Source organism: Leucoraja erinacea, chromosome 32, assembly GCF_028641065.1.
Source record: "Leucoraja erinacea ecotype New England chromosome 32, Leri_hhj_1, whole genome shotgun sequence".
NCBI lineage: Eukaryota > Metazoa > Chordata > Chondrichthyes > Rajiformes > Rajidae > Leucoraja > Leucoraja erinaceus.
The window spans coordinates 12498890-12525087 of record NC_073408.1 but is presented as its reverse complement, the minus strand read 5'-3'; the positions used below and the strand labels follow the sequence as shown (position 1 = coordinate 12525087).

Below are 26198 nucleotides of genomic sequence, written 5' to 3'. Positions count from 1 at the left end.
TTCTCCTTGCCCTTATTTCATCAATTGTGGAATTGAACAATGTTAATCTCTGATCTGGTGGTTACCTGTGATTTGTTTTGCAGTTTTAATTTAAAGGTAACACTGGCACATCTTTTAGTTGAAAGTTTAACGAGAAATTGATGTTAATTATCTGTCGTGATCTTTAAAATGAGAAATGATACCTAAACAGGTTGCCATCTGAATTTAACAAATTCATAAACATGAAGAATCAAACTAGCACATTGTTTAACCATCCACTACTTCCTATTCCAAGTGTTGTCAGAGTCGCTGTTAACTAAAGGGCATGCAAGAGGTTTTCTTTGTATGTACTACAAATTTATTTCTAGCTTTTGTTTTATGACTACAAGCTCTATAAGCTGAAACTTGCCACATTCTGTGAAAAAAGATAGCTTTTAGAATATCAACTTTATTTTCCCCTTGTTTAAAATTCTTCCTTTACTGAAGTGCTTGATAATGGGCTGGTAGGCCTACGTTAGTCTTTCACCTAATGGTAGGCACACTGGATAATCTTTAATATTTCCTTCCCTCTTTTAATGAAGATTCTTGATAGTTCTACAGCAAACAGCCTCCCCTTCCCCAAACCAATCCAAGCCCCACTGAGAGCACCAAACGGTATCAAATAAGTAAACTTAAAAAATACCTGTAAGGCATCAGGGTGCTGAGAATACTTTCATAACACCAAGGATACTGTTGCTGCAGATTTAATGTGAAGCATGTTTACACTTGGATTCAAAATGTATACAAATGAGGGAGTAGGCATTTATGCAGTTTAAAATTGAGCAGCAGAGATAAAAAATGAAAACTGTGAATGATAAATCTAAAATCAAAACAGAAATATTGTAATGTACTGTGGGCCTGTTAACATCTGAAAAGAAATCAACAAAGGCTGTTCTTCATTGACTATTCTGTGAAAAAGCCCACCATTTAAAACAACAAACTATATTTTAGTTTTAGTTGTGGATAGGCCTGCTCTATTTTTTTTTAATGTTTTATTTTGTGCATGTATATTGAATTATTTTCTTGGACATTCCTATCTTTGTGTCACATTGAAAAATACTTTAGGAGCACATTACTTCAGATTTTAAATACGGTACAGGCTTGTAATGTATATTTTATTTTTTGCTTTCAGTCATCCTTTTGATAATTAATACTTTACAGCAGGGTTTTGAACTCTCACATCAACTGTGCATGACAATTTGATCGGCAAATTCACATATGAAGGGAAAATAATAAAAAACCTTTCCACATATTATAATTTGTAGCCAATTAGTTCAACACTTGTAGCTGTGGAACCAAGTGAGGCTTTAATATAATTAAATAAAACCCATGTCATAAGGCTGTGCTAATGAGGCAAGGTAAACTGTAGTTGATATTCCTGAAGATAACAGAGATTCTAGTTCAATTAAATGCAAGTTATTGTAAAATGAACACGACATAAGCAATGCATAATTGGAACTAAAATCCTGGAAATAAATGAACCAGGAATTTAAATAGAGAAACAAGATAGGTTTACAAAGATAGGCATAAAGTGCTGGAGTAACTCAGTGGGTCAGGCAGTATCTCTGGAGAACATAGGTGATGATTCACGTCGTGACCCTTCTTCAGACTGATCAGTCAGGAACTTAAATATAGACATATAGACACAAAATGCTGTAGTAACTCAGGCAGAATCTCTGGAGAGGAATGGGCGAGTCTGAAGAAGGGTCTCGACCCGAAACATCACCCATTCCTTCTCTCCAGAGATGCTGCCTGTCCCTCTGAGTTACTCCAGCATTTTGTGTCTGTCTTCGGTTTAAAAAAGCATCTGCAGTTCCTTCCTACACATGAATTTAAATATATCAGCTTTTGGAGGATCATGCACATGCATTCTTAATGTAATGGGAAAACATGCATGTGCATCTAACACCTTGCATTTATACAATATTTTTGTATGATTACTAAGTTAGGCCCATGCCCTTGCTCCCCCCCCAACCTTTCTTGTGCAAATCCCTGTGAATGGTGTACTAATATTCTTTGGTTCAGGACATTCTATTAATCTGCTATTTTTAGAATATGTGCCTAAATAAAGCATTATAAATATAACTTGAGTATTAGTCAAAGTAAACCACTTTAACATTCAGTGGATGCTCTACATGTTTTATTTGGTTAGATACAAAAATAAATAGGAAACCATAACATTTCATGCTGCAAAATAAGCTGTGATTCAGTCCTAACTAATAGTCATATATGGAAAGAATAGAGAAATTGTGGGTAGAATGAATGGAGCTTAAATTTTCTTATCAAAATTAAATACAGGTGCACAACCTTTTATCCGAAAGCCTTGGGACCAGACACTTGTCGGATTTCGGACATTTTCGGATTTCAGAATGGAAGATTTTTAGCGTAGATTAGGTAGGTAGCGCGGGCGGCTTGAAAAGTCTGGAGCAGCTGCCTCCTCCCCGGAGACCGGGAGAATCATTGCATAAATGTTAGCCAGTTAGTTTGGAGGGATTTTATGTGGTGGTGGTGGTGTAGGGGTGAAGGGGGAAACTTTAATTCTTAGTCCCCTACCTACCTGGTCGGCGACTCCCAACCTCGCGGAGCTGGGGGCTCCGTCCGTCCGGCCGCGGGCGGCGCCGGTTGTGGCTCCGACCCCGGCAACTCTACCCCTGGCTGCGAGGCGCTCCAAATCCAGCGCGGCCCGCGGCCGGACGTCCCAGCTCCGGGAATGTCGGGAGTCGGCGGCGTCGCATACCAGCGCGGGCAATGCCTTACCGGGTCGCCGTGCGGCAAGCTCCGGAACGCTGTGGCCGCCTTCTTCCAACATTCGCGGAGCGTCGCTGGATTTGGAGCCGCGGAGCTGGGGGCTCCGTCCAGCCGCGGGCGGCGCCGGTTGGAGCTCCGACCCCGGCAACTCTACCCCTGGCTGCGCGGCTCCAAATCCAGCGACGCTCCGCGATGTTGTGTGTCGGCGGCCACAGCGCTCCGGAGCTTGCCGCACGGCGACCCGGTAAGGCATTGCCCGCACCCCGCTGGTATCCCAGCGCTGCGACGTCGCCGACTCCCGACATTCGCGGAGCTGGGGCGTCCGGCCGCGGGCCGCGCTGGATTTGGAGCGCCTCGCAGCCAGGGGTAGAGTTGCCGGGGTCGGAGCTACAACTGGCGCCGCCCGCAGCCCCACCGGCCACAGCGCTGCGGAGCTTACTGCATGGCGACCCGGTAAGGCATTGACCGCTCCCCGCCTCTCCGACCAGGTAGGGGACTAAGAATTAAAGTTTACCCCTTCACCCCCCTTCACATAAAAGCCCTCCAAACTAACTGACTAACATTTAAGCAATGATTTACAGATGTTTAAGTTCAGCTAAAACATACTTTACAGATTGGATATTTCCATGATTCAGACTAGAATTAAAAGTGAAGTTATTTTCTATATAAGGAATCAACTTCCAAGCGCAGATTCCTCCAGTAACTAATAGCTTCTCATGTACCAAAGTAACAACTACCATTGGCATTTTAAAACTACAATAACCTATTAAGAGTGCTTGAAGCAGACATGGTGTCAAAGATGGCCTTCACAGCATGGACTTAATTACAGCTATTGACGACTCCCCGGTCTCCAGGGAGGAGGCAGCCGCTACAGTAGTACAGACCTGGGTTGACCGTGGGTCGTTTTGGGTCAGGTTTGGCGCCAAACGCGAGCTTTGGTGCACAGACGACATCTGGAAAAAATGGCCGGTTTTCGGAGCTTTTCGGTTTCTGGAACACCGGATAAAAGGTTGTGCACCTGTAGTGCTAAATGTTAAAAGGGATAACGAAAATGCTGTAATTCTTGGACTGTGGTATAATGTTTCCTTTTATAGTTCTGTTTGAAGTTTTCTCCTTAAAGATGCTTCATTAGAAAAATTAAAGAGACTCCAACCTTTAAGGGATCATCTTTAAACTGTCATACACAATGCTTGCTCACATCTCAATGCATAGTATGACATGAAAGTAAGAACACTGTTCCTGCAAAATGCAACACAAATTAAAGTTTCTTATTTCAAGTGTAAATGTATATTTTTGTAATTTACCACAACATGTTCTGTTTTGGATGTTGTAAGTAATCTCCATAAAATTAAAAAAAAAGGCCAATCATCTTGCTTCTCTATAGTTTTGTTTTAAATCTTCAGCACTGGGGGACGAAACATCATTAATATGCATAAATAGAAACATCGAAAGAGCAATAGCTTTCTGAAGGTCTATGGTTGTCTATGATTATTCAATATTTGGTCAGCATTATGATTGCCGATTTCAGCTGAGTGACTCCATGTATAACAGCTAACTTTAATACCTCAGGTAAGCAGGAGTTTTACATTCCTTACTTCTGGATGTAATAGAAGATGGTAAGAACATAACTGGATTTAGTAACATTACTATCATCATCAACACCGTGCCAACCACCATCTCCTTACCTTCTCCTCCACCCTCATACCGAAACAGCTGAAAGGTTGCATGGTGCTGCAATGGGTAATATGGTTGTCACAGCGATTCAGACACCCAGGTTTCATTCTGACCTCTGCTGCCATCTGCTTTGGCTCATTGTACATTCTCACTGTGACTATGTGAATTTCTCTTGATTGCTTTGGTATCCTTCCCCATAATAAAGATGTTCTGGTTGGTAGGTTACTGGTTCACAGTAAATTGCACAGAGTAAATTGTGATTGTATGGCAGGAGAAATTAATGATTGTGTGAGTTACAGGGGAATGAATTGTTGGGATTGCTCTGAGAGCTGACATAGGCATGATGACTTGAATCAGCAAGTCGTGAAGAAATAGAAAATGCCATCCCAAGACTCGCACTCCAGACTGTTCTTGAAACAGTCACCAGGTGGAAATGACATGTGTACAGCTGGAACATCTGGAATTTATCTCATAGTGAGCTAGCTTTCAAAAGAACTAGAAGAGTTTACATTGGATACTGTTAACATTTTCAGTGGCGCTGATAACATTTTCACTCCCACTGCTTGAATGTTATATAAGCAGGTCAGGCTGCAATGGGAACGTTCAAGCATGGCAGGCATTACAGGAAAGAGACAAAGAAGTGTTAATTAGGAATATAAACAGAGATGCTGGAAAAATTCAACAGGTTACGAAACATCTATGGGAAAAGAAACATCGTCAAAGTTTCAGGTTTATTATCTTTCATAGGAAGAGTTAGATATCAAACATGTTAAACTGGGCATTTTGTGCTTATATTTAAGATTAACAGTATTCACAGTTTTTCGTATTCAGCTTCGAAAGGAGGTACATGTCTCATATAGACAGCAGGGGTCAATTTCTTAAAGTTGGTTTGCAAATGTTTTCATTTTGATACTAATTTCCAAGACTTGGGCAATGTTGAAGATGAGGATATTATTGAAGTATTTTCCTCTTGTTAGCTGTTGAACCATTTATGACTGGAGTATAGTTGAAGAAATGTAAAATAACTTAAATGGGCATAATTGTAATGCAAAGGATTTTGTAACATCCCTATTTGTGAATGATTTAGACTATCATACTTTGAGTGTTATTACTTATAATTTGGTTGTGGGATGGTATGTGTATATATATATATAGCTATATGATGAGATTATTGTGAAGATCATATTTGACTTCATTTAGGTAATGTTTCATGCAAGATTTTTGTCAAATTTATCAGTTGATAATTACTATCCGAGTCCTTATTCCAGCCTCGATACTTCAGAATTCTTGTAAATTATTTTGTCAAACTCACTACCCAGGCCACAGCTGGTGTTTACCAATGAAGGCAGTTAGCAAATAGTTGATCCATTGACTTTCAAATTAGCAGTGGGATGCAGGAAAGAAATGTAGGTCATTTGGTTATGTTAGTAATGAAGAGTCTATTTGCGGAATTGTCCATTTTAAAACTAAATCTACATCTCTGTACGTTGAGATATATTGAAGAAGTCCCAAATTTCTAGTACTGATTATAATCCAACACATGCGAAGTGACTAGATGTGATAGAACAGTATTTAACGCATGTTTAAGCAGCAAACAACATGGAATGTTTATTAGCCATTCAAATCGAAAATAGAAATTACATAATGCTTTATTACAGTTTAAATAATCTTTGAAGTGGAAGTTATGAAATACTGACTGCATGAAATGTCCAACCATCTTTTAGTATAGCTAGTTATGGTCCAGCATATGTTTTAATAATGCAAATTGAATATCAGGGGAAATTGTTTGTATTATGCTGACCAATTTGGTTATAAGACAATTTCTAACGGGAATTAGAGAACTACTTCAAAATTACTTTGGAAAATAACAAGCCGAATCAAAAGCTGACCTGAAAAAAAGTCTTGGGGGAAAAAAACTTTTCATGTAACCTCTCCCTCCTGGCAGAAATAAGCCACCATTGTCTTTTAAAAAAAGAATTCACCGTAGGTGGTCACTGGGAAATTGACAATCATTTCTATTGTGCAATTAGACAACGCTACATTCAGCCTTTTTATATTTTTAGTAACAAATAATACATTTGTAGCTATTAATAAGACTTTTTTTTTAAATTAACTTTGTTATTACAAGTCTGGCACTCTTCAGGCCCTAACCTTTTCCCTAATGACAATATTCTTTTTTTTTAAACACAAGGTTTCCTAGGAATGAAACTATCAGGTTGTCATAGAAATACCAGTATCTGTTTTAGTTTTTCAGTCCACATATGTAATCAATTTTTCATCTTGCATTAAAAAAATTACAACGGAATGCTTAACCTTGGCAACCAAGCAAAGTGAGTTATTCTCCTTTGGTAAAATCAAGACATGAAGTGTAATAACAGGATACTTTAGCAGGTTGAATGGAAGATTCCTCCAACAGCAACCCCCTCTTTCACCAATTTATTATACTGTGCCACAGCTTTTTCCGTTTGCAGAACTAAGGCATGAATGCCCTTACTTCTGATGAAAGCCAATGTCTCCTCAGGCACCTGCAACCCACACAGTAAATTAGATTCAGTAAAGGCATCTGTTAAAATGTACACTCATTACCACACTAGGTCAAATCTAAATGTGGATCTGATGTGTAAAATATGACATTTGATATTCATACAAAAAAAGAAAAACACATTGATGCTTAAAGGATTAATTTCGAATAACACTATTCAAAAAGTCAAAAGAGTCACAAGATACCACAGTTTCATTTAATTTGATTAAAAAGTTAAAATGTATTCATAGTCCCTCATCACATCTTGAGATCATTTGTTTTATCAAAATCTACACACAGGCAGGCCTTGGTCCAAGATATCATCCTCATCTAAGATGGCAATTGACAATGTTGCATTCCCTTGTACCATACTGAAATGTCTGTCCAGATTATGCAACTATGTGGGTGGGACTCAAATCCACTAATTGCTGATGTCAAAGGAGCCACTATTCAATGATAACATTATGACCTGCCAAAGGAGAAATCATTAGGTAATTCCCCTGTCAATCAAGCTTACTGACCACAGTTCTGGATATTAATGTTATGTCCATCATTCATGACTGAACTGTGCAGTTTTCTGGATAAATTACCTATATGTTCTTGGAAATGATTACCAGGCACATGATATATTGTTTCCAGTAAATTAATTTTGCTGTACAATAACAATTGCTGTACCTCGTCTCTATCTAATTGGCTGATGCACAGCTGTCAGTGAATACTCTGATACTAGAAAATGGGTAAGGTGGAGCAAAGGGAGGATCGGGTAAAGATGCACGAGTATGACAGTTTGCACACACCCTTTCATAATTCAGTTTAAATCTATAAACACTTGCTATCTACAGGTTGATCCAAGCAACTACATAGTGGCTCCCCAGAGAATGTCATGTGGGAATTTTGTTTTTAATGGAACAATAACATATTTTGTGTAGATCAACATTGTTTTACTCTGGTTGTTTGAGATTGCTAATTGCCACCATCAGTTTCATGATTGTTAGGGAAATATTAAGACTTGGTAGTTAGCTAGATTTTTCTTTCAATATGTATGGTCAATACATAAATGATAAACATATCACCAAAACTAAAAATGGTCTATTGAGTTGATTGAATACAGACAATGGATTTCAAAAAACGAAAAAGGATTTAAAAACCACAAACATGTGCAGCTTGACAATTTATTTTGTTCAACAAGGAAAATGTACTTACTTGTAATGCCTTTTCCATCCCCCTTCCAATGACAAGTGTTTGGATACCTTTATTTACAATTTCATTAACATCAGCTGGCTGAACTCCAGGACGATGCTGCAAGAACATGGGAACATTTAGGAGACGAGCTCTAGTGTCATTAAAATAAATCACTTTAGTTATGAATAATCTTTTTCTTTCTATCAAATTCACTCTACTTGACAAATAGGAATGTGTAGAAAGGATCGCAGATGCTGGTTTACACTGAAGATAGACACAAAATGCTGGAGTAACTCGGCAGGACAGGCGGCATCTCTGGAGGGAAGGAATGGGTGACATTTCAGGTCGAGTCCCTTCTTCAGAACACAAATGAGTCTGAAGAAAGGTCTTCATCTGAAACGTCACCAATTCCTTTTCTCCAGAGATGCTGAATGTCCCTCTGAGTTACTGCAGCACTTTGTGACAAATAAGAATATTGGTGCTGTGAGTGATGTCATCTTAGAGGCCCTGTTGAAATATTGTATAATATTAATATGATATTAGTTAATATTGTTTCAGTGCTGAAGATTGTCAAACTGGGAAGCCAGGCCACTCCAGAGTCAGTGTGTATGGCAGATTGCAGGTGAATATCTTTTCACTTTCATGGATGCCAGATTCAATGAGAATGGTCTAAAGCTGCTGAGTGAATGTATAATTGGGGTAATTCTTACCATGTGCTCCTCTTTCTGTTTGATACTTCCTTTAATACATTCAGAAGAACAGTTAAAGTCTTCTAAACAAAAGCCATCAGAAAATAACTAAAGAACACTCAAGTGCACTTTAACCATTTACATAATATTGTATCAGAGATATCAGAATACTAGAGACTGAATATGAAAGGGAACATCAGGTAAAATGGAAACCAGAGGAGAGTTGAGAAATAGGTTGAGCAAAAAAGATTTCTGAAAGCAAGGAAGAAGGTGGTTGGGAAGCAATTCCAGAGGGTAGCAGCAAAAGGTTAAACAAATGTCTGGCAATGAGGTGACATTATAGTAAAGGACTAAAGGCAATATCAGGTGCAAGACCTTGAATTTAACATAACTGTTTTAATTGAAAATGTTGCAAAACATATATGGGCATTAATAAGCTTGTTTTTAGCACACTGTTCGCAATGAAATTCTACTCAAGTGTAAAACAAAATTATTTTGTGTTCTCTGCCAACAGACGACATGTGAATGCTGCTATTTTAAACTGCATTTTGCTGGTTACAATTGTTTATGCAATTATGACATTTCTGCTCACCTGAGTTCCTGTCTCTCGCCAGTCCCATGTTCGTTTCCCTCCTGGCCAGACTTTACAATCCTTGTATAAAGTGTCACTGCCCTCAACTTTCATTTCTCCCCAGCTTAATGACACAATAGAGGGCGAAGACATGTTTCATTCTCTGTTGAGGTAAGGAAACATAAGGGCTGAAGAAGTATCTCGACTGGAAAAGTCACCCATTCCTTCTGTCCAGAGATCCTGCCTGTCCAGCTTTTTGTGACCATCTTCCCAAAAGATACAATATACTATAACTGGAAGTTCATAACGTAAACTAATAATCCATTTGAAAATTGCATTTTCTGATTGAATTATTTCGTCACCAGAAAAATTTTATTATTTAAATTCTAATGCAAAGACTGCTATCAAAGTAAAAGTAGCCTTTATTGTCATTCAGACCTTGCAGTCTGAACAAAATTTTGTTGCCTTGCAGTCCTACATATATTAAAAATGACACAAATTAACATCCACCATAGTGAGTTCACCAGGCACCTCCTCACTGTGATGGAAGGCAAAAGTCTTAAGTCTTCGTCTCTTCCCTTCTTATTCTCCCTCTGCGCCGAGGCGACTATTAGTGCCTAGTGAATTTCATAGCAGTTATACCTAGAATGTTCTACTTATTGGATTTATAATTCACAATTAGTTAATCCACAGGAGACTTTACTTAAAAAAAGTAATCACTAATTAGCAAATTTTAATTGTGAAGGTTCGATCATGTCTGGGTAATTTGGTTTTATCACTTGGGGGAGATATTCTGCACCGTGAAGTATCAATGCATGTTAACGTATGAAATTCCAGCAAGTATTTGGCTGATATTACTTACAAAATGAGAAAAAGCGAAAAGCACATGGAAACATAAGGAAGCGCAGATGCTGGTTGGCAATAAAAGTGTTGGAGTAATTCAGCGGGTCAGGCAGCTTCTCTGAAGAACATGGATGAGTGACAATTCAAGTCGGTTCTGAAGAAGAGTCCCAACTCGAAACGTCACCAATCCCAATCCTCCAGAGAGACTGCCTGACTTGTTCTCCAGCACTTTGGACCTTTTAAAAGCACATATAATAGGATTAACCTAGTGACATGTGTTGGTAATTGTTTGGTGGTGGGAATTGGAGGAAGCTAAAATGGAGACCAAATCGACATAATCACAAACCTGGATCTATGCTATTCGGGAATGTAATCAAGAAGCCTGATATATATCAGTTCTTTAGTAAAACGTCACAAAAGTAAGGGTAACACAGTGGTGCAGCAAGCAGAGCTGCTGCCTCAAAGCTCCTGTGAGCCAGTTTCAATCTTGAGAGCTTCATGTGAACAAGAAATTCCATCAATTCATAATGAATTGAATGGATTAAAGGCCGATAAATCCCAAGGGCCAGATAGGCTGCATCCCAGAGTACTTAAGGAAGTAGCCGCAGAAATAGTGCATGCATTAGTGATAATATTTCAAAACGCTTTAGATTCTGGAGTAGTTCCTGAGGATTGGAGGGTAGCTAATGCAACCCCACTTTTTAAAAGGGAGGGAGAGAGAAAACAGGGAATTACAGACCAGTTAGTCTAACATCGGTAGTGGGGAAACTGCTAAAGTCAGTTATTAAAGATGGGATAGCAGCACATTTGAAAAGTGGTGAAATCATTGGGCAAAGTCAGCATGGATTTATGAAAGGTAAATCATGTCTGACGAATCTTATAGAATTTTTCGAGGATGTAACTAGTAGAGTGGATAAGGGAGAACCAGTGGATGTGTTATATCTGGACTTTCAGAAGGCTTTCGACAAGGTCCCACATAAGAGATTAGTATACAAACTTAAAGCACACGGTATTGGGGGTTCAGTATTGATGTGGATAGAGTGATGTGGATTGATGTGGCAGACAGGAAGCAAAGAGTAGGAGTAAACGGGTCCTTTTCACAATGGCAGGCAGTGACTAGTGGGGTACCGCAAGGTTCAGTGCTGGGACCCCAGCTATTTACAATATATATTAATAATTTGGGCAAGATAATTGAATGCAACATCTCCAAGTTTGCGGATGACACGAAGCTGGGGGGCAGCTTTAGCTGTGAGGAGGATGCTAGGATGCTGCAAGGTGACTTGGATAGGCTGGGTGAGTAGGCAAATGCATGGCAGATGCAGTTTAATGTGGATAAATGTGAGGTTATCCAGGAAACTAGACTATTATCTGAATGGTGGCCGGTTAGGAAAAGGGGAGATGCAACGAGACCTGGGTGTCATGGTTGTTAGAAATTTTCCAACAAAGACTATTACAAAAACGGAGGTAGAAACTGAACGAACTTTATTGTGAGAGAGAGAGTCACACAGAGCCCAAGTGTCTGTGGGAGTCCTCTCTGAGCTAATGCTGAAAACCATCTCTTTTATACATTGATTTAGACAAAAAAGCATCCAGACAAATGGTAATCAACAAGGACACTCAGAATTCAAAGGAAATAACATTTAGCTGTGGAAAGTTACACTGGAGCAAGATTAGCCGTTCTGCAAGTTCTGTGACTCTTAATCTCCGAGACCTGTCAATTACTTGTGCCCTAGGCAGTTTTGGTAAACAATCTTGTGCAGACACAGATAGAATACACAAGGAAATAGTTACATAAATGTTTCCATCAATGGTACACCAGTCATTGAAAGTAGGCAGGTACGGTACACAAAATTGCTGGCAATTTTGTGTACTTTCGATCTTCCAGCATCGGCAGTTCCTTCTTGAACACATTGAAAGTAGGCATGCAGGTGCAGCAGGTAGTGAAGAAAGCGAATGGTATGTTAGCATTCATAGCAAAAGGGTTTGAGTATAGGAGCAGGGAGGTTCTACTGCAGTTGTACAGGGTCTTGATGAGACCACACCTGGAGTATTGCGTACAGTTTTGGTCTCCTAATCTGAGAAAAGACATTCTTGCCATAGAGGGAGTACAGAGAAGATTCACCAGGCTGTTCCTGGGATGTCAGGACTTTCATATGAAGAAAGACTGGATAGACTCGGCTTGTACTCGCTAGAATTTAGAAGATTGAGGGGGGATTTTATAGAATCTTACAAAATTCGTAGGGGGTTGGACAGGCTAGATGCAGGAAGATTGTTCCCGATGTTGGGGAAGTCCAGAACTAGGGGTCACAGTTTAAGGATAAGGGGGAAATCTTTTAGGACTGAGATGAGAAAAACATTTTTCACACAGAATGGTGAATCTCTGGAATTCTCTGCCACAGAAGGTAGTTGAGGCCAGTTCATTGGCTATATTTAAGAGGGAGTTAGATGTGGCCCTTGTGGCTAAAGGGATCAGGGGGTATGGAGAGAAGGCAGGTACAGGATACCGAGTTGGATGATCAGCCATGATCATATTGAATGGCGGTGCAGGCTCGAAGGGCCGAATGGCCTACTCATGCACCTAATTTCTATGTTTCTATGACCCCTGGTGCATGGAGCAATGAACTAATCAGAATCTCAATCAAAATCCTGACCTCCAGTACTGTCTGTATGCAGTTTGCCAGTCCTAGCTTGTGGCTTTCCTCTGCTTGAACCAGCATGTGGTTCATTTGCCACTTTAAATTTATCCCAATATGAAAGGTAAATTGGGATGGGATGTTTATAACTAAAACGCACCACTTTAAAATGTGATGGTGTTGTCAGCGTAGACTGAATGCTGTTGGGCACCACATCTCATAGACCTACCTTTTCACAGTGACCAGGGATAAATCTTGACCTTTGGTATTATGTGTGGAGTTAGCATATTCCAATTGTGACTGAGTGTTTTGTTTGGGTGCTCCAGTTTCCTATCATATCACAAGATGTGCTAGTTAGTATGTTAATTGGTCACTGTACATCACTCATAATGTGTCAGTGAGTAGTAAAATATAGGCAAAAGACAATAGGTGCAGGAGTAGGCCATTTGGCCCTTCAAGCCAGCACCGCCATTCAATGTGATCATGGCTGATCATCCCCAATCAGTACCCCTTTCCTGCCTTGCAGTGAATGCGGAAAGAAAATAAATTGAATTAATGCAGGATTATCTAATGCAAACAGATGGTTGATGATCAGCACAACTTGATTAGCTGAGGGACCCGTTTTATGCTGTATCTTTCTGAGACTGAAAATACCAGAACATCATAATATGGTTCAAACTTAAGATGGTCTTCTTATTCACCTTCAGATTTTATACTGTTTAAGGCAAGTTAGTTTTAAATGCTCAAATCAGGGTCAAGGTCATACTCAGTATGTTAAGCGGTTTCTGAAAAGGAATAGATTTTCTCACAGAGGTTGCCCGGCTTTAGTTGTTCAGCCTCAAGAATGTGACTCCACTGAAGTATCAAAGTATTACTCAGGGATAATCCCACATTTTTTTTGCAGAACATGCATTAAATGCAGAAACAAAATTACACTTTAATCCCAGCTGGAAGTTAATTTTAGCTCCCTCCGATATCCAAATGAAAACTTGATCCAAAAGCCATTGACTGCAAAAGAGAAATATCCCTATGACACCACATGTCTGCACTGAACATAGAACAGCACAGGAACAGGCCCTTTAGCCCACAATGTTTGTGCCAAATATCATGCCTAGATAAACTAATCTCATCTGTCTACACATTATCCATACTCCTCAGTTCCCAGCATATCCATGTGTCTATCTAAACGCTTCTTAAAACACCACTACCCTATCTGCCTCCAGCACCACTCTTTAGACTTTAGTGCAGAAACTGATCCTTCAACCCTAGTCCGAGCCAGCCAGCGATCACCCCGTACACCAACACCATCCTAAACACCAGGGACCATCTACAATTTTTTTACATAGCCAATTAACCTACAAACCAGTACATCTTTTCATCTTTGGAATGTGGGAGGAAACCAGCACACCCAGAGAAAACCAAAGCAGTCACAGGGAGAACGTACAAACTCTGTACAGACAGCGTGAAGTCTGAAGAAGGGTTTCGGCCCGAAACGTTACCGATCTCCTTCGCTCCATAGATGCTGCTGCACCCGCTGAGTTTCTCTAGCATTTTCGTGTACCCTGTACAGACAGCACGAGGGTCTGTGACGCCATAAGGCATCAACTCTACTGCTGAGCCAATATGCCACCCTAAAATGTGCTGCCACGCCTGCTAGTACATTCCAGTGCACCCACCATTCTCTGTGTAAAAAAAATGCCCTGCTCATCTCCTTTAAACTTTGCTCCTCTCACCTTCAAGCTATGCCTTCCTGTATTTGATATTTTCCATGCTGGGGAAAAGATCCTGTCTCCTCAATCTGTGCCTCTCAGAATGTTATATACTTCTATCAAGTCCAACGCTCCTCAAACTCAACACTCCTGAGAAGCAATTCAAGTCTGTCCAACGTCTCCCTGAGCCAAATACCCCCTAATCCAGGCAGCATTCTGGCAATGCCGAAGCAGAACGACTTAGTAAAACAGAAGACCGCAGTTTTAAAGGTACTGTCACACTTGGACAACTCCCATTGCTGGTTTCATGCACTGCCCAGATCTGACGTGGCAGCCAGCAACATAACACTGAGGGCCGATTTCACATTTAATTTCCTTCAATTGTTTATCTGTGAGCTGACAGTTTGCAGCCACAATCCGCGGCCTTCATGCCCTGAACAAGTAAAACCGATGCTCGGGCCGACTTCGCTCTCACCGAGGGCGGCGACGTCCCTGCACCTACTCCGTCCCTCGCAGAAGCAGCTTCGCCTTCGGAGATATAACGTAGGCTCCTTTCACCCGAGGAGCGCCGCTGAGCCGAGTGAAGCCTGTGGCCCTGGGCCAGGCTGCCATCGTCATGGAAACGGAGGGCCTGCCACTGTAGAACCACACAGAATACAGCTACATTTCCTAATATACTTTGGAAATACAGTTTGTACTCTCAAAAATGGATGCCTATTCCAAGGTCTACATATTGAAAAATCAAATTTGTGCATGTTTTGCTTAGTCTGCAATTAAATTGCATGAACAATATAAATGTAAAGCTGCTTATTACTTAAAATTTAAGTTAATTAAATTGAAAAGACCACTTGTTATTTCAATTTAACTTCAATTAAAATAACAAGTGGTCTTATGATTTAATTTAATCAACACAATGTTGTTGTAAGGGAGATATGAACGAAAATCCTTGACATTATGGAACCAAAACATTGCTCAACTTTAAAGGAATTTCAGCTTGCAGAGTACATTCTATTTTGTTATACTATCTACTCCTCATTGCAGCTTTTGCCTATTGATGGTGGATCGTGACCGTGGGAAGCTGGAGTCAAATTAACCTTTTAAAATGTAATTTTGCAACAGAGCTTATAAATAAAAATTGCATAGGTTTAAAACTTGTGCAGATCACCATTCCCTTTGTTCTTTCTCCAGTTTTCGGGCTTGCTGAGGGAAATTCCAACTATTGCAATAGTTTAAGAAATTCGTACATGCGAGAATAAAGTATGAAACTAAAATAGAAGTGGGAGAACAAACCCAAAATATTTCATCCATTTTTCACTGCATCAACCACAAGAGATAGAGTTTTAGTAGTGAAAGTACTTATCTTTCACGCCTCAGTACATCATTTTATTATTGGCCTACCGATAAGATAATGTTTTGGCACTTAAATTGCTTAAATCATTCCATTCACATGCGTTGATACAATTAATTTCCAACTAACTGCCACTAAATTAGGAAACTAGTTGCACTATAGTGCTTTCACACCAGTGGCCACATTGAAAAATAGACATGCTATTATGGGGTCATATTCTCTCAAATGATACTTTCCACCCACTTCCAAATCCTTTAATAAAATGTTTCCCAAAAGATTCATGTACCTTGTATTTATCTTAAAAATATTGATATATTTGTCCACAAGAGGTTAGTTCATAATTAAGTAATATTGCTTCTGACAAAAGGTCATTAAGCTGAAACAGCAACATAAAATGCTTCCCAACCTGTTGGACACAAATCTTACAATTTATAGTTCATGTTTTTCGTTGTATATTTTTTTTACATAGTCAGTGTGATAGTCAAGCCCACATACACTATTTGTTATTACAGAGTTTAATTCAGAATAAAAATGGTTTACATTTAACGTTTTTTTCTTTAAGTTACATGGCATATATCAAAGCTGAGGCCGAGTGAAACCATTAATGTAAAAGGCTCCAGTAAGCAGAACATGTCCTTATCCATGGTCAACACATGATTTAAAAAAATAAAGCATCTTGGGATCAGCCAAAAAAAACCTAAGTCACTGAGCATGCACTACTCTTTGTAGTTTGTAGCTTAACGAAATACCACCTCTCCCTGAAAATTAGTTGATGCAAGATTTATGCAATGTTCAAATTTAAAGCAAGTGTTCTAAATTATACAACTGCTAACGTCTAAAAGTTAAAGGTTCCAGTTAAAACAGAAAAGAGCTAATTACTATGGTTTCATAGCAATTGCTCAGAAAAACAATTGAAACAAGACTAAACAGAAGCAGGTTTAGTCGTTGCTTTTATCTGTCACTAATCATATTGCATATTTAAGCAAGTATTGGGCAAATGGACATTTCAGATAAGTTGGGAGAGCTGTTTGTGTCTCTTAGTTATTAGCCTCTTGATTCAGACTCTCTCGCTTGGTTTTATCACCATTTTCGAAGTGTGTTTTTCTTTTCTTCTCCTCTGCTTTGCTTTCTTTAAATACATGCATCCTATAATATTGCAGCTCTTTGATGCTCTCACGGATGTCATCCAACGCTCTGAAAGATTAAACCAGAATTAGTTAATGTAGTAATAACATTTTAGGGGAGTTCTTGAAAGAAAAGTAATATGCTTCAAAAAAATCTAAATTCCAAAAACTCAAGATTACACAAGATTGGTACTTTCAACTTTTGAAAATTTACTTTAACTAAAAAGCCATCACATTCTAGGCAGTTATCATATTCCCCCTTTTCCCTCCCATCATTTCTGCACTCAGCTAAGCACAGCCCTTCCATTACATTATTAATTTCATCTTTTTACACTCAATGCCCCAATTATGTTATCTTGACTCTGCCTTCCTGCAAAATAAAGCAAAAACCATAATATCACAGAGCAAAGATAACCATGATTATCCAAAATTCACAATACATTATAATATAAAAGCAGTGGAATGAATTTGTCCAGCTCCCAAACCTTTAAATAGTTTCAGAAAGCAAAAATAAAGTCCGTGCTGACAAGCGATCCCTGCACATTAACACTATCCTATACCCACTAGGGCCAATTTGTTTTTTTGTTTTTTTACACTTACCAAGCCAATTAACCTAGGAAACCGAAGATCTCGGAGAACAACCACGCAGGTCACGGGGAGAACGTACAAACTCCGTACAGACAGCACCCGTAGTCAGGATCGAACCCGGGTCACCGCTGCTGCATTCGCTGTAAGGCAGCAACTCCACCGCTGCACCACCGTGCCGCCCTTAAGTATTACATCAGTATTGTTTGAACTGATTAAAGAGGCAACATTTTAAACAAACAAACAAACTTGCTCTAATGCATTTATTCAAATAGTAAATGTGGGTACTACTTACCTATGGGAAAATTTCTTCTTTGGTGCATTTTCAAATTCATCTGGGTACCAGCGTCTAAAACAAAACATGAACTTAGTTCTATCAAACCTAAATCAGGTTTAGGAACAACGCCAACTGATGGAACAGGAGAGATAAACAGGGTTTTTTTTTTTTAAATATAAAATAGAAAAAGTACTACTGAATAAAAATGAGACAGAATTATGAAATCCAAGTGTCAATGTTACTCTCAAAGCACCATATTTTGCTGAATTTGCAAGTACAGAAGTCCTTGACCAATACTACCACTTACATTAGGGAAAAAATGGCAGATGTGTTATACTTTCAGGAAGCAAGAAAACCAGACTGGTTAATTTAAACATCTATTACAAAAATCAGCACAGTGGTGCAGCTGGTAGAGCCACTGCCTCACATGATGGGACACCAAGGTTCGATGCTAACCTGGGGTTCCATCTCTGTGTGGAGTTTACAAATTCTCACTGTGGGTTTCTATCAGGTGATCTGTTTTCCTCCCACATCCTACCACTTAAGACTAAACTCCCCCACAAAAAGTTTAAGTTTTAAAATTAGAAGTTTTTTCTAGATCACATAAGATTGTTTGATACGGAAGCATGGCAAGTGGATGGATTTATGGCATATACTAGCTTTGGTTTAAAGAATATAGGAATAGGCTTAAGGGGCTAAAAGTCTATCCGTGAACAAGAAATTAATGTTTATCAAGGATCTTGATAAGTCAGTATGGCAAGGGCTTGATTGACAGCCATCAATTGCAACCTGAATGGTCTTAGTTTATGTGCAGCTGTAAGCACCACACTTTGCAGCGATGATCTGCAATTGGCAATTGTAAAATTTTACCTGCACAATTCCTTGATGGTGCTGACGTCAATTATTCTGTAATGCAAGTGCTCCATGAACTGTGGCATATACTTGTCGAGAAATTTTTTGTCAGCATGGACTGAACTTCCTGCAAGTTAAAAACATAAAATTTTCTGCTGTTGCACTTCATCCCTTTGAACTTTCCACTCCTTTTGAAAGACATGTACCATGTGACAGCATATCTCAGCAATTCTGAGAATCTAATGTAATTTTAAAAATAACTGACCAATTACTCACTCAAACTGAGCACAGGGAGGATGGTCAGAATTCAAAATCATAGGTTCTTCCAAACATTCATTTTAGAATTACTCTGACATTAAACATTTTGAGAAGGGCTATGCCTTGAAGTGAAAAGTTATTTCACAAGACAATTCTTTTACTACCCATGTGATTCCTTGTCTTGATTGCTTGAAGAGTTGAAGAATCTGTCTGTCCTTTGTCTTTTTTTTGTTATTTTTAGTGTGTTTAAAAAGTATGTGTTAATGTCCTCTGGTTTGTTTTATGTGGGGGTTGGGCGGGGGGGGTCAGGGGGAAACGTTTTTTTCAATCTCTTACCTTGCCGGAGATGCGATTGTTTTCCGGGTCGTATCTCCGGTCGCTATGCGGCCTAACGTCGTGGAGCTGGAGGCCTTGCTCGGGACTGACTTTGAGCCCCACCGCGGGGACATGGATTTGCCATCGGAGCCGATCCCTTGCCTGGGATCGATGCTCCAACCGCGGCCTGCGGACTTTAACATCAAGGAGCTTGCAGTCTCGGGTAAGAGACTGACGTCGGAAAGCTCCAAAACCGCACAACGTTCGACTCGCCTAGACCGTCAGATCACCCAGCCCAGGGGAGCAGAGATTCTCCTTCTCCCCCCTCCTGATGCAGGAGCTTGATCGCCCCGACGAGGAGGCCCGCCTCCGGCTAAGGGAGTAAGATTGTCCCGTCAACGAAAGGCTCGAAGCCCCTGACCGCTGGACGACAAAGAAGGGAAGAGATTGAACCTTTTTTTGCCTTCCATTAGAGCGAGGAATGTGGAGGAGTCACTGTGGTGCATGTTTATGTTAAAATGTAATTTGTGTGATCTGTTACTTTTTATTAGTATGACTATATGGCAAATCAAATTCCTTGTATGTTGCAAAACATACTTGGCTAATAAAGTATGATTATGAAGTTCATATTTACTCTAATTGCAGACTTATTTTAAATAAATGAAACAATGGGCACTGCAGAATAAGAACACCCATGGAAGCTAGAGAATAATTTAACTGCCCAAACATACCTGCAAGAGGACAGTGGCCCGGAGGGATATGCTGACGTACAAAGGACAGGAATTCATATTCTGCTTGCTGCTGGCTGATTTTGCTGTCCTTCACTGCCTGTGTGAGACCCGACTAAAAGGAAATAAATCACAAAGTATATATACTTACTGTTTCAAAGGCAAAAGTACAAATTCTTGGCAAAGTTCATAGTTATTCACTGGTACAATCAAACCTACAGCCACAGCAACGTCATGGTTCGGTGGCAACTTTTAAACATCAGTGAACTGAACAAACCTTGTACAGTTGATACTAAAATTAACATTCAATATCCATTTCTATTATTTTTTTACACCAAACCCACGCCAAAGGCCAGGATTTTCCTGTAATAAAGATATGCGCTTCCAGTTATTATAACATAGAACAGAATAGCGCAGGAATAGGCCCTTCGGCCCACAATGTTTGTGAAAAAGACCAACCCTTATCTTTCTGCACATAATCAGCATCCCTCCAGCCCCATATATCTATATGCATATCCAAAGGTTTTTAAAAGCACCATGATCTGCCACCATCCCTGGAATCACGTTCCAAGCATTCGCCACACTGCAAAAAAAATTTGCCCTGCACATCGCCTTTAAACTTTGACCGTAAAGCTATATTCTCTAGTATTTGATATTTCCTTCCTGGTAAGTAGGTTCTGACTATCTATATTCGTCTATTAAGTCTCCCTGAAAATTTGATCAAAATTTAATACGTTCAAAATTCCAGAGTAAACAATCAGAGTCTGTCAAACTTCTCCATGTAGCTTAATCCAGGTATCATTCTGGTAAACGTCCTCTGCATCCTTTCTAAAGTCTCCACATCCTTCCTGTTACATGGCAACCAGAACTGTACGTAATACTCCAATTGCAGCCTAATCAAAGTCTTATAGAGTTGGATCCCCGATTCTAATACTCAATGGTCTGATGAACAAAGGCAAGCATACCATATGCCTTCTTTTACCACTCTACTTGTATTGTCATTTTTTGCAGTTAGGAATTTGGATCTCAAGGTTCCTCTGTACATCAATGCCGTTAAGGGTAATGTCATTAATTGTATATGGGCGTTTCCATAAATAAAGATAGCAACCTGCGACATGGGTGGCCAAATTTGAAAGTTATTAAATTATAACAAAATACCACAGCATTAAAAACTGGCCCACCCATGATCCTTTTGCACTAATTTGTGATCAAAATGTAATATTTAAAATTTGTGTAATCGTTCTGGTATAAATTAGCCCAAGGATTTGATGAAATCCCACTTGAAAAATGTCACAAAACAGGCAAGAAAACACAGGGACATATCTGATATTTTAATTGTAAAAACAGATTTATTTATTTTTGCTTCATCTCATTATTTTGGCTATACACTATGATTTATACTACTTAAAATACAGGATATGAAACAATGGGAATATTACATAAAAAACAGGAAAATAACCTGGAAGTATGGAGACCTTCAGTTTCACTACTGATTGCTGTATTTACAGAAACACCCATATCTCTCTTACTGAAGAAGGGTCTCCACCTGAAACTTCACCCATTCCTTCTCTAGATGCTGCCTGTCCCGCTGAGTTACTCGGGCATTTTGTGCCTATGTCCCTCTTACATTTGGCCTCCCAAAGTACAAAATCTCACAATTGCTCAGATTAAACTGCACCTGCCATTTCGGTAACTGTTCCATATCATGCTGTATACTTTGATAGACTTCCTTACAGTCTATCACAATACTCGGTGTCATCTGTAAACTTAGTAACCTTTCCGCCTACATTTATATACATCACAAACAGAGGCCCCAGCATAGGACCCTATGGATCTCCACTAGTCACAGACCTGCAGCCTGAATATTGTCCTTCTACCATAACCCTTTGTCTTCTATCAATGTCAGTTCTGAATCCATCTGACTAAAAATTTTAAGATTTTTGTCTAAGCTCCTGCAACTTCCTCTCTTAATAATCTAGGAAAGATCCCATTAGGTCCTTGGGATTTATCCACTTTTGAAGTGTACCTCCTTCTTAATCTCAAACTGCCCTTGCATATTAGTATTCTCCACACTGATCTCACTGTTTCAATGTCTTTCTCCTTGGTGAAAACAGATGCAAAGTATGTATATGATTACACGTTAAGTTAGAGACAATATTTGAAAGACTGAACCAAAGAGTATGGGGAATGACACAATAGTCGAGGCTGGCAAAGATAAGCAATGATCATACTGAATGGAAAATTAGGCTTTATAGCATGGTAGCCTCTTCAGGCCCTTATTTTCTTGTCTTGGGAAAGTGATATTGAAATCAAATATTTGTGCTTTTGTTGCAAGACTAAATGCGTCTATTTCTATCTCCCCAAAAACAAAGAATGGCAATTATCACAATTGTACTTCACAAAAAACATTTACTTAAATTTATTTTCAATTTACCTTGTGGAACAGAGTTGAAATCAAGATGTCGGTTAGCCAAATAACAACATTTCATAAAGATCTTCAAAATAGTTTTGAAAAGTGAAAAGATATTTAGTCCACAATACCACAGAGGATATCACAGAAAATCCTTCAAAGATATCAAAACTGTTTAAATAATGTACAAAGATAATGTTGAAGTACAATATTTCAATTTTTAGAGAAAAGATTTAATTCTATTTTTTTGAACTTCAACGACGAATCATTAAAAGCAACATATAAACCAAAGTAAGAGTATAGCAAACAAAATGTAATACGTCTTCCATTGAAAGGCAAGCAGAATTTTTTTTGCAGGATCAAAAGAGCAGAGACTTTAACGTTTGCTGTGCAGAACTGCCAATGTAAACATTAGTGGGAAATACTATACCTTTCCATGGTGTTCCACACACCATTCTGACATGCCATCCAGGAGCTCATTTGGTTGGTTAACAATCAAGTGTGGACCCTGACAATAAAGAAATACTAGAGATTCAGTGTTAAATTAAATAAAAATACAAATTTTGACAACTTTCACAATTATCAGGTGAATCCTGTCAATTTTTTAGGCACCTTACCTCAGCCAATATATTCAATTCTGAATCGGTTATAATGCAAGCCATTTCTATGATTTTGTCTTTTTCTACATCCAATCCGGTCAGCTATTTGGGTAAAAAAGGAAATTATCAGACCATAGTACAAATTAAGATTTGATTGATAGTAAAAGACACATTGGCAATGAGTATCTTTATAAAGTGTAATACTCCTTTGATAACCTAGAAAGTTTCCAAAAATGCTTCCAAGCATGTAATCCTTTTACACAAGCTCCACAGCAAAAAAAATAATCATATTAATCCTTTAATTATTAGCACTATTTGCAGCATTAAGTACAACATGCCAATGTTTCATTTGCAGTGCAGAGCAAAATGTGCTTACTCAATTTTACAATCTCAGTACATTAACCAATTTTAACTGGATAGATACTTCTCATGTGTATCTCCTTCATTAATTTCCCAGCTGTGTACATCACTAAAGTTTTCCAACTGGGGCAGATACCTTGAATCTTTAGGTTTAACTCTCTCTTAATTCACTTTCATATCCCAGTTCTTTTTAATAATGTGGCCATGTGCCATGTGGCCATTTTACATCGAACACCTCCATAATCAACTAAACAGTTCACCAGCAATAAAAGTAATTTGGAGAATTTATATGACTCTGGCACATTACATATGCAGGACAACAGTTCCAAGCGTAATAATCTTCCCTCATTTAAATCACTGTTGAATTGAATGTCAACATTTTCAAGAGATCTTATAGTAAATACATTGTGATTTTACTACTGAGAAAATGGGGAATTAAACAATGTCACACTATATACAGTACTGTTTTAGCTTTACCCCATCTCTGCAAAAATATACATTTCTTTCTCCCATGAGATTAAATGCAAAAATCCGTCAAACAGGAAAGGCAAATACGAGTGCCTAAATGTGACGTAATTAAAACACGGAACGATTCAAGAAAAGCCACTTAATGAAACAATTACATTATTTTCGGGGTACAATAAATATTTTTACAAATTGTGCAATAATTGGATGATGAAACTTTGCTTTCGCTCTCCAGACTCCAAGCTGACCGAAAGATTTGGCATTGAAAGAGTTTTCGAGCAGCAAAGCAAGTTACCTCCAGGTCCACCCAGACCATCCTCTTTGCCATACTCTCCTCTGCCATGGTGGTCAAACGTCGGGGCAACAGCCGAGCTGCCGGTCCAGAGGCGAAGGGTGGATGAGGAGAAGGCGAGTGAGGGCGGCCGACTGAGCGCTCGGTGAAATGGCTGCGGCGGGGAAACTGAATGGCGGTGACAAGGGGTAAGTTCTTAGCTTTAAGAGCGGCCCTGTGACCACGCAGCATCAGCATGGCGGCCAATCGGCCCTCCGGCATTGCTTAGCAACAGGCCTCGCCCTCTCCCTCCCGCATTGTCGCAAAAACATGTCGTCAAGGAGGCCAGGAGTCGAGCTCCGCCTGGCTTGTTTATCCTCCCACTTCATTTAGTGAGGATGCGCGTTATTTAATATTGACTGTACATGCCCATTAACGCTGCAGATTAAACGTGAAGCTGCAAGTTGTCCTGTGGGTTCTCCCTCATCTGTTGCACGGTGAGATAGATAGATGGATATTGTCGCCGTCGTCGAGCCTTGGTGCAGAATAAATCGCAGTTCATTGATACCGACAAAGCTGCCATCGCCCATCCTCTCGAAGTGCACCAAGTCCGGGACTTACCGACCACCTTCCATGAGTTGGATCCGCCGCTTGGGATGCAGCGGCGAGACACAGCCTGGCCGGGATCTGCGGCGTCAGACTGGGCGCTTGGGCTGGGACAAGAGACTTCGGATGCTGGGACCTGGAGCAAAAAGCAGGAGATTTGCTGGAGCAACTTAGCAGGTCAGGCAGCATCAGTGGAGGGACACTGCCTGGAGTCCACCTGCAAGGTGTGGACCCGAACCGTCGGCTGAACATTTCCCTCCAGAGATAGAAACATAGAAAATAGGTGCAGGAGTAGGCCATTCGGACCTTCGAGCCTGCACCGCCATTCAATATGATCATGGCTGATCATCCAACTCAGTATCCTGTACCTGCCTTCTCTCCATATCCCCTGATCCCTTTACCCACAAAGGTCACATCTAACTCCCTCTTAAATATGGCCAATGAACTGGCCTCAACTGCCTCATCCAGCAGTTCACCTTTTATCTTTGCTGGTGTAATCGGTTGTTATAGACCCAAGATCTCATTGATTTACTGGGGACCCAAGATTGGAGACCACCCACAAGGTAGGTTTAAAAAAATATTTTGCTTTACCTTCATGTTTACATTATACCGTTTCATTGTTAACATGTTAGTTATATTCATTTCGTTTGTTTAAAGCAAAATATTTGAAAACTCATTACTCACAACCGATTCGACAGAATCTCCAGTTCTAGCTTCATAAGTCGTAGGAGCTGAATTGGCCCATCGAGTCCACTCCATTATTAAATCACGGCTGATCTACCTTTCACTCTCAACCCCATACCCCTGCCTCTCCCACACCCTTACTAATCAAGAATCTAGATTTGCCTACAGCCAACTGGCCAATGAGTTCCTGGAGCAGGATTTTTTCAACTACATTGCCCAGTAACTCATTACCAGGTAAACCTTGCCCTTAACTGGAGTGAGTTAAAGCGAAGGCAGCTTCAAGTATCTGCCCAAATACTTGTGGAAGCCCTGGGCCTTATTGTGGTGATTCTGGATGATGAGGCTGGTCCAGGAAAAATGGCTATTTCTCTTTTCTTTTAATTCATTTTTGATTTCTTGTCCATCAATTTTATCTCGTCTTTGGCGGCTACTGGGAATACTTGGTAATGTTTGTGAAACTTTTGTTGCCTTCCTTAGCATATGAATTTTGAGCTTGCTGCGTATTTAACCAGTTCGGGATAAGATGCAGCAAATCATTCTTGGCATTTAAGTCTTTGGAATTCATGAGAAATAACTGTGGCTCACTTTCTTCTCACTGACAAATTCACTGATGGCATGTGCATCATCCTATTTCTGATTTACCTTTGTTAAATTAGCAGACTGTGGTCGAACAGAAGGCCTTGTTTGTCTATATGATATACCCAGGCCCTGGTATTATTTACTGAGTC

General features: G+C 39.6%; 2 protein-coding genes across 3 annotated transcripts; both read right to left on the bottom strand.

The window, feature by feature from the left end:
• Positions 1-5157: 5157 nt before the first annotated feature.
• Positions 5158-15221, bottom strand: LOC129712389 (mth938 domain-containing protein-like). 2 transcript variants are annotated; one of them, XM_055660778.1, is made up of 4 exons: positions 15064-15221; positions 9425-9566; positions 8165-8260; positions 5158-6965 (listed from the first exon to the last, which is right to left on the bottom strand). In XM_055660778.1, the coding sequence occupies exons 2-4, from the start codon at positions 9554-9556 to the stop codon at positions 6825-6827; spliced, it is 369 nt and encodes a 122-aa protein (XP_055516753.1). In that variant the 5' UTR covers positions 9557-9566; positions 15064-15221; the 3' UTR covers positions 5158-6824. The 2 variants fall into 2 exon arrangements, with proteins under 2 accessions (XP_055516753.1, XP_055516754.1); XM_055660779.1 differs by lacking the exon at positions 15064-15221 and adding an exon at positions 13109-13209.
• A 1214-nt stretch (positions 15222-16435) lies between these two features.
• smfn (small fragment nuclease) lies at positions 16436-24481 on the bottom strand. Its single transcript, XM_055660776.1, has 7 exons — positions 24205-24481; positions 23103-23186; positions 22916-22993; positions 20079-20190; positions 18793-18901; positions 17941-17994; positions 16436-17130 (listed from the first exon to the last, which is right to left on the bottom strand). The coding sequence occupies exons 1-7, from the start codon at positions 24460-24462 to the stop codon at positions 16974-16976; spliced, it is 852 nt and encodes a 283-aa protein (XP_055516751.1). The 5' UTR covers positions 24463-24481; the 3' UTR covers positions 16436-16973.
• Between the last annotated feature and the right edge of the window lie 1717 nt (positions 24482-26198).

What these genes read in the sequence shown, in the direction of transcription:
- LOC129712389 (XM_055660778.1), bottom strand. Translation starts at nt 9,556, where the DNA reads ATGTCTTCGCCCTCTATTGTGTCATTAAGCTGGGGAGAAATGAAAGTT. An exon ending in GGCGAGAGACAGGAACTCAG is followed by an intron (nt 8,261 to 9,424) that starts GTGAGCAGAAAT and finishes ATGTTCTTGCAG; the next exon opens with CATCGTCCTGGAGTTCAGCC. An exon ending in GGATGGAAAAGGCATTACAA is followed by an intron (nt 6,966 to 8,164) that starts GTAAGTACATTT and finishes TGTGGGTTGCAG; the next exon opens with GTGCCTGAGGAGACATTGGC.
- smfn (XM_055660776.1), bottom strand. Translation starts at nt 24,462, where the DNA reads ATGCCGGAGGGCCGATTGGCCGCCATGCTGATGCTGCGTGGTCACAGG. An exon ending in GTGTGGAACACCATGGAAAG is followed by an intron (nt 20,191 to 22,915) that starts GTATAGTATTTC and finishes ATTTCCTTTTAG; the next exon opens with TCGGGTCTCACACAGGCAGT. An exon ending in GGGCCACTGTCCTCTTGCAG is followed by an intron (nt 18,902 to 20,078) that starts GTATGTTTGGGC and finishes TTTAACTTGCAG; the next exon opens with GAAGTTCAGTCCATGCTGAC.